An 8790-nucleotide genomic window follows, 5' to 3' on the forward strand; every position below is an offset into this window, starting at 1 on the left:
TGTTAAAAAAAAAAAAAAAGGCGTGCTGTTTCACTCCCAAGAAAGCACAATACCAGAGCACACCGTAACAAAGGTTACCATCATAAATTATCACGAAGACAAAGAACGTGAAACGAGAATGAAGAAAATACGAGAAAAGAACGAACGAGTTCATTAACAACTGAAAAGTTCATAAATTGAATCAGGAGGAGAAATTTTAGGGTCTGGTAGTAAGTCAGAAATCAACATGAGATGAAGACTTCCAGCAGTCAACAGAGCGTAGTGAACTGGAAAAAGATACGCCATCAGTAAGGGCCCGCGGCGCCTCAACCTCCATGGAGACGAAACAACAGATCAAGGGCTGGAGACGAAAGGGTGGAACAGCAACAGGTGAGAAGCGGTGAAACCCAGGCTTCCGCCAAAAAACTACGCGGCAGAGGATTCAACTGACGGGTCCAACGAGAGGGAGAGGAAGACAAGAGGGAGCGCAGAGTGAACGAGAGAGAACCTGAGTTTGCCGGGGACTGCAGCAACCTTCCCGTCCGCCGCCTCCGCTACCAGTGGCTCGTCACGTCGGAAGTTACAAATCTAAATTATCCAAATAATAAGTGAAATTTGCATATGCAGGCAATCAATTTTACTATTTTACAGATTCATCCTTCGAGATTCACATTCAGGCCGGGTCCAGCTGAGTATTTCGTGGTTAGGACGGTAAACGAGCCGAGCCGAACCTAAATTTGGGGTGTTCAAACTTATTTGATAACGTAACTAAGCCGAGTTGATCCGAGCTTAAAATGAACCAAGCTTTTGAAATGAGTGTTCAAGCTTGGTTTGGTTTATTTTTTATGAACTTGAGCTTGTTTGAATCTTGGCTTGAGCTTGTTTGAATCTTGGCTTGAGCTTGGTTCGTTTAAATGTTATCAAGCTCTCAATTCAAGCTTGATTCGTTTAGATGTTATCAATCTCTCAATTCAAGCTTATTTGATTGTTTGATTGGTTATTAAACTTGATAATTTAAATCTATTTATTTATTTAACATATTGAAAAGAGTTTTATTAATGAATATGGTTCATGAATATTTTTGTTCACAAATATTAACGAGTTAAACACATATATGTTTAAACTTGTTTGTTTAACTTAAGGAGCTGTTTAAACTTGTTTGTTTAATTAATTTTATTTATATTGAACGAACATAAACAAGTTCTTACCAAATCGAACATTAAACTTGTTCACAACCCTATTCGTGGTTCTTAGTTTCTGGTTATAAAAAATAACTAAAATTAATATACAACAATTTTAAGAACAATGACAAATCCACATCCACAAAGTTTTTTAAATTGCTACAATTTACTATCATTATTTTTTTTCACAAAACTTGGAATAGTCCACAATGTTTGGATCAAAAATACAAGCGTGGTTTAAAAACGAATTTGGCTAATATTTCCTCGCATAACATCACCGTAATCCGCAATAAGATCTACAAAATCCGCAATAAGATCTACAAAATCCACAATGAAGCTGCATTTCTCTCAAAAACTGGCTGACGAGGCATTGACAACGAACCAAATTGCACAGTTTGTGAGTCCACTCGATCTGCAAAATCTCAGTTGGAAATGGCCTTTGTTGTCGTCCTTCTGACACTGGTTCTCGCTGCAGTTCGTCTTGGTTCTTTCTTTCTGATGCCATCTCCTTGTTTTGCACTGGAGTTGCTCTTCTCATGCTTCTTCGCTGGAGCTTGTGCCTCTTGAAGCTTACCTGCATGACGGAATAGGTTTAGATTGCAACAACAAACCATTACTGAGCCCAGAAGCTGAAGCTAGTCACCACTTTTTGAGGTTGTTGGTTCACCAGTTGAGGAGCCTTCTTGATTGATCTTAGACAACCCTAGAGAAGTATCTCTAGACGAACTTCCTTTTGTAGGAATCTTAGTATTGTTTTGTGACTTGGGAACACTTGCAGGCATTTCAACCACCTTTAAATTGCAATACGAAAAGACAAAATATAGTTAGCTTTTTTTAGTTCGTATCAATGATAGAACCACTACTTACATGTAGGAATCTTTCTAATTATAACTAACAAGAGTAAATTAGAAGTAAATTGATATAAAATATGTCCGTGAAATTAGAATGTAAGTGAAACCTTGGCAGTGGCAAGTGGCAAATAGCAAGATTTGACACATTACAAGAGATGCTGAAAGTTAAATTTAGTTTCAGAGATCCATAAGTGGCAGCAAATGTTTTGGTGGATAAACCAAGTATTTCATCTTTGAAAATCATGTCCTATGACCATTCAGACCTAGTTGAAGCATACAAGTCACCAGAGTAAATATAATGCAAAGTTATCAAAATATATTCATTGACACCAAAGTTGCTGAGACAATAGTTATGCTACTATCAAATCATGGGTCAATTGGGCATAGCTATTAAAGCAATCGGTGACCAATTTTCAATATTATTAATCAACACCGAAGTTGCTGAGACAATAATGATGCTAGTAGTAAGATTTAGGAGTCAATGTAGTGCTAGTAACATGAGAAAATGAAAGTGATGAAAAATTTCACCCCTTCATCATGCTTATGATATACTATTAGTTCACAGGAAAAAGCAGTTAAGGCTCTTCCTCTATGAAATGATATATCGTGATTATGAAATTAAAAATTAACAAAGATAAATGGTTATGGACCTTTTTGCTTCTGGTGGCGCCACGTGCAGCTCCATTGTAGAAAGAAGGCATAGGAGTTGCCTTGAAGTTAAGGCTCTTCCTAAGCTGCTTAATCTCTGTTTTTGCTTCTTCCTGGAGTGATGCATGACATTTGTGTTTAAAAGCAAACATTGAATAAAACAACGATTGCCATTTTACTAGAACATGTACATGGCAAGGGTATTGGAATAAATACCTGTGTTCTAATTTGGATCTCAGTCATCTCGGCCTCTTTGGCATGGAGCTTTTCTTCTAACTTCGTGTAAAACTGAACCATAAGGGTGGTCCCGAGTTAGTTACATATTTGAGGTTCAATCTTTCTACACAAATGAAGTTCCAAACAAGAATATTATGAGTTCTTGCCTCTTTTCGTTTCATAGCCCGCCCTTCACTTTTGAAATGGAAGTCCGAAGTACCTTGACTAACTTCTGTCTTAGCTGAAACAGGATACTTCAAAGATCTGCAAGAAAAATGTTACATGAAAGGACACAATGAAAGACAACTGACTATAGAGATTTTGTTCAATTACCTGTTCATAAAATGTGGCTCATCAATTTGACATTTTCCGGCAATAGGATTAGGGATTTGCACTACCTTGTTTTTGCTTTGACCTTTATTTCTGTTAAAATAATAAAACATTAATGCAAGATACACATGTAAAAGCACGAGAATGCTGTAAATTTGTAATTAATGTAAGAATGTATGACACCTTCTGTTTTCTACTTTTACTTTGGCTATCAGCTTTTCTGAATCCTGAAACAAATATTTTATCATTAGATGACAATAATGCCAATCATTTCACCATCATAATCTAGGACTTAAGATGCCATTAACTTCTATTTTTTCCTGGTATTAAAATTGTGTGACTTAGGCTGCTACAAAATCCATTAACCATAAAAATACTTCAATACATCTGCAACTCTCTTACTAGTTATCAAGTTAGAAGTGGTGCAACTGCTGATTATGCAACTAGACTTGCCGTATTCTCAAGAAAATCCTCAAAAAAATTGGAGAATGCCAAAATAAGGCCTTTTTTTGTTCAAAGCACTCAAAGTACAGCTACAAGTTTCAAAAATTTCTTATTGATGACCCAATGAAATGAAATATCTAGATTACCAACAGAACAATTTTATGCAAAACATTGTTATTCATGTTTTATATACAACTAAAGTTTTATCAAAACAATGCTTCATGGGTAAATTTGGAGTTGTCTTTTTCATAGGGCTTTCATGAGGATCTCCTGAAAATGAAGGCCTTATTTGGCCGTTTTAGAACACAAGTTTCTAAAGCAAAAAAATATATATATATTCTTTACATTTTCATATGGCACTCCAATCAAAGTTGGGTAAGATTTAGTACCTCAAATTTCTGGGATTTAGCATCAAGAGTATTTCTTGGAACTCTTTCAGGCAATTTCATTCCTGGTTGTGCCTTCTTTGTGCTTTCTCTCTCCACCTCATCTGTTCTTTTTGCAAATATCTTATCAGGATAACGAGAATTCTTCTGAGTTGAAGGCTTTCTCATAATTTGTGAATCTGCTAACTGATTCTTTGATTTTGCTTTTGTAATTTGCTTCTCAAGTTCTCCCTTTACCTTATATAAAGAGGTAGATTAGTGGTGTACCATACCAACAAGACAAAATTTTAAAAATTGTTGAATCAATGTAGCAATTCTTGTTGAATATGTATTGTCAACATAAAAACTGGAAGCAACTATTAGCTGCACATCAATCTTGTAGTAAATGCTCCAGCTCACACTATACGTAACTGATATGAGTCATATGACATTGAAAGGAACAGTAAGCCAGCAACATGTTGATGAAGAGGAAAAGTTAATGAAGGCATAAGAAATAGTCAACTTTAGATGTGACAGATTGATGTTGAGCTAGCAATGAATAATGGAGAATATATGTTGCTTGATAGTTTAGGGATCAACAATTGCATGGACAGTAGCTCATAGCTAATGAATTAGTTGTTGCCAACCAAGTTGTGTTTCTCCTAAGTAGTTGGTGTTGATTACTTCTTATCCCTCCATTGAGCTAGCAATAAACAATGGAGAATATACGTTGCTTGATAGTTTAGGGACTAACTCTTGCATACCTCATAGCTAATGGATTATTTGTTGTTGACCAAGTTGTGTTTCTCCTAACTATTTGGTGTTGACTACTTATTATCCCTCCATTGGCCTGGCAAAATCTATTGGTAGTTTGGAGCATGTTCAAACCATCCACACCAATCTATTGGTAGTCATTTTATTAACTATTAGAGCAATACCTAATTGCTCTTTAATATTAAAATTTTTGTTTTATCTTTTCTAGTAACTCTACATATCTATCTTAGCCTTCACATGTATATTACATTAAGTTTTTATACATGTTATTTCCTAATAGCCTAATCCTCCAATTCATGAAGTATGGTGGGTCATATTACAATCTTATAAACAGTCCTTGAAATCTATGGGGGAGACAACGATTACACAAAACTCCAAAATCATTTCTATTTTAATTGTTCATTCTTTATCCTAAAATGATGTCTTCCACAATGTTCCCTTCTTGTAGAATAATATGCCCAATATATCACAAAATTTCACGTATGGAGATTTTATGTCTGTCAATCGTAACTATTCAATGCAATCCTTTTTTTTTTGTTACTGAAAGTATATTTCATGTATTCAATTCAAGATCTTAAAAACCTTTGTTTGTAAAGCTTTTCCTCCATGCTTCAAGCTTCAAATTTATTCCAATTACACTTTCATTAGTTAATAAAATAATATCTGTGAATATCATGCACCAAAGAGATTCATCTTGAATGTGATTAGAGAGTTCATCCAATGCTAATGTAAAAAAGATAGTGACTTAGAGCTCATGCTTGAAGAAAATTCATTATAGCTCCCAATAGTTCTACCACTAGTAATACTAACATCGTACATATCTTTTGCCAAGATAATATAATTACTAAGATATTCCATAGAAACATTAGTGGAAAATATCATTGAATTAGTTTCAGAAACAAAGATTATTCACCAGCAAATAAGTGTAAATTTTGACAATCTCTAAACCAAGGCCAAAATGAAAGTAGGTAAATGAAATGCTGGACAAAAGGGTACATATATTTTTTTAAAATAGCATGTCAGAGAAAGGAAATATTTGTATACGTGAAGCAAGAGAGAACTAAGCTGACTAGTGGATGTGTTCTAGACTGCAGAAGAGATTATTCACCTTTTATTTCAGGGCTAATTGGAACATTTATCCATTCATAAATAATAATAAATAACAAATTATCATTAGAAAAGAAAAAAAGGGTGAAAGACAGTTCTGATAATTGATCTCTCACTTTGAGAGTAATTTTCTCTGTTTTCTTGGAAGCAGCAGCCTTATTTACCAGATCTGCAGGAATTTCAGTTGCAATTTGCACTTCATCATGTTGTTCTTGAGGGGAACCAGAGTTATGCTCATGGTTCTCTTTAGAGACCATTTGCAGAGTCTCATCTCCTGGAATATCATCATTTGATTGTATTTGGTGTGCTTCACCACACTCTACAACACCACAAACTATAAGATGCTCACTTATTGATGGACTAAACTCTTGTGAGAATTCGGGGCTCAAAACTTGTTTGTCATGTTCATGTATGACCAACTCGTGCTCATAAGAAATTGGAGGTGTCTCATCATAGAAAGTAAATTCAGTGGGTTCGTTATCACCGCATTCAACAAGATCATCTTTACAGAATTCAATATGATCTTTGGTAGGTTGGTATTTTTCATATTGACTACCGAATGAGTTGAGATGCAAAAGTGGCTTCTTCTTAAAGTGAGCCTCAAAATAAGCTTTTTTCTGAGTAACCAAACCAGGTGTAGCATATTTCTCAACCTCTTCAAGGTATCTGTTATGAGAGAATGATGACCTTTTTTCCCACGACAAGGTTTCAGATTCAAAGCGGCCAAATGATACAGACCCAGAGGGTAAACTCTCAGCCTGTGAAGAAACAGAATTTTGAGTGGCAAAGGTAAATAAAGAAAGCATAATAGCATACATCTTAATTCTTAAATCAGGAAGAAATGGTTAGAAGAAAACATTCTATTTTGAAACACTATATAAACATAATCGAGTAACTCTCAGATTTAATTTGACGGGAAAAAATGATCTATTAGCAACACACTAAACATTTCTATTTACAGTGGCAAAAGTGCTCTACATTGGCTATCTACCACAACTAGTAACTAATACTCAAACTACTACAGTTTAGTTGCTTCTAACTAGTAGTAAATACTCCATAATGGGAGACAAAAATTTATGTAAGAATCCAGCCCTGGTTTTTTTGTCGACATTCTCTTGTCTAGGGAAAAAAAAGTTTTGAATTATTGAAGTAGGAAAAAAAAGACAGAATTTCTTTCCTACATTTCCTTGTCTCATGCTAACATTCAAATCAAACTAAGAAGCATATGCACAAGAAAAAGCCAAAAGAATAAAACAGAAGAAAAGAGTAAATTTAGGACGCTACAATCCTATGAAGTTTGCCTGATGTTACCCCTAGCTAACTTTGTGAACTGTGAAAAAAATTAAAGAAAGGTCAGTTAAAAAACTACACGGTACAAGTGTATATCTATCTTTAAATCTATCATTTTCTGTATTTAAGAAAGATTTAAATAAATAAATAGCAGAGTTGATGATTCTGCAAGTGCACCATCATTTGACTTCAGAAGCAAAGAAACAAACCTGATACAAAACGGAGTCTTCAGTTTCTCTCATTGTGGAAAGCCGAACCCTGATCACCACATATCCATTTTCCTAGGTGCAGATCTCCAAGCTTTCTCAGTGTAGTAAAATGACCTATTCACTTCAGCCTGAAGTACGTCAGTGTGACGATCCAAAATTCCATTCAAAATACATTCCGGAAGAAAAAAAAACAAAGGAAGGATTCGAACAGAAGGATTATGTTTGTCTCAAAGAAATACTCAATTTTACAAGATGAAATTTACAGAATAGCAACAATCAAGAGCAACAATGTAATATGATACCAGCTTGTCTTTCAGTACAAAATTTCCAGTAGTTTCAAAACAAAGATCTGAAAAAGCGACAAACGGAGAAAATAACGAAGAAAAAAAACCTTTGCATATTGACAAAAGATTCAGATTACGTATACTAAAACCCCCAGAAACCGTAAATCCTAATCCCCAACCCACTACTCACTAACTTATAGCATTAAATTGCATTAAAAACTACTCCAGTGGTCTGGTCCTATATCGACGGACCATTTAAAAAAAGCAAAACTCCTTAGTTTCCTCAAAGAACAGTCCAATAAACCCTAATCTTACCTCATTCCAACAAAATCCGACGACGAATAGCTCAGGGAGAAGATTTCCCCTCGATCGACTTCGAAAGATTTCACTTCCCGCTTCCCCCACTCATTCAAACAGACCAATTTGACATCTGTGAACTATCCAAATCGGAGCAAGAGGACGAGCCGATTCCTTGGAAGACATCCACAGAGCACTTCGCCTCGAGCAAGCAAGAGGAGGAATGAGTTGGTTCGCTTCTTATTTTGTCCTTATTACCATCGTCGTAACGCCTTTCCTTTATTCTCCGTTACCTTCTCATGCCCCATCGAGATCTCGCATCGTAGCCGTCGTTTTGGCGTCTTCGTGGCCTTAACGGAACGGGATCCCGACGTGGCCTCGCCAGTATGGATGAACACGTGGCACCGCCGGCGTCGCCTATAATTTGACCATCAGGCCGCTTACCGATCCGGTGCACGTTGCGCGACAGCAATCACAGTCAAACCCAATATGAAAACGAACGGATGAGTTGGTCCCGTTTCCGTGATCCCGTTCGGATCGTTGAGATCGGGGGCGTAGATCGGAGATCGGACGGCTGGAAGCGACGGCATCGGGTCCAGGGCGAGTGGGTGCGGTGGACCCTGCGCGGTTGATATCGTGTGCGGTGATTGCGACTCGATATCTGATTTGGCAAATATTCGCTAACGGAGAAAGAACCAAGGGCAATTACTCAGATCGACCCCTTCAACAATGAAGTTTTACAGGATTTAGCCCTTATTAAAATACCCCCGTCTTTCAAAATATCCGTTCCCGACCCTTCAATCATTCTCGCCGGA

The 8790-nt window shown here is 36.4% G+C and overlaps 1 protein-coding gene across 6 annotated transcripts; it reads right to left on the reverse strand.

Annotated features, from left to right (window-relative positions):
• Window positions 1-1307: 1307 nt before the first annotated feature.
• Window positions 1308-8224, reverse strand: LOC121988465 (protein WVD2-like 7). 6 transcript variants are annotated; one of them, XM_042541904.1, is made up of 11 exons: window positions 7994-8224; window positions 7395-7515; window positions 6060-6653; window positions 4039-4272; window positions 3389-3432; window positions 3209-3298; window positions 3043-3139; window positions 2876-2947; window positions 2662-2772; window positions 1807-1951; window positions 1308-1734 (listed from the first exon to the last, which is right to left on the reverse strand). In XM_042541904.1, the coding sequence occupies exons 2-11, from the start codon at window positions 7425-7427 to the stop codon at window positions 1583-1585; spliced, it is 1572 nt and encodes a 523-aa protein (XP_042397838.1). In that variant the 5' UTR covers window positions 7428-7515; window positions 7994-8224; the 3' UTR covers window positions 1308-1582. The 6 variants fall into 6 exon arrangements, with proteins under 6 accessions (XP_042397838.1, XP_042397837.1, XP_042397836.1 ...); XM_042541903.1 differs by having other exon boundaries at window positions 1804-1951; XM_042541902.1 differs by having other exon boundaries at window positions 1828-1951; window positions 6012-6653.
• Window positions 8225-8790: the final 566 nt, after the last annotated feature.

This window comes from Zingiber officinale, chromosome 6B, assembly GCF_018446385.1.
Source record: "Zingiber officinale cultivar Zhangliang chromosome 6B, Zo_v1.1, whole genome shotgun sequence".
Classification (NCBI taxonomy): domain Eukaryota; kingdom Viridiplantae; phylum Streptophyta; class Magnoliopsida; order Zingiberales; family Zingiberaceae; genus Zingiber; species Zingiber officinale.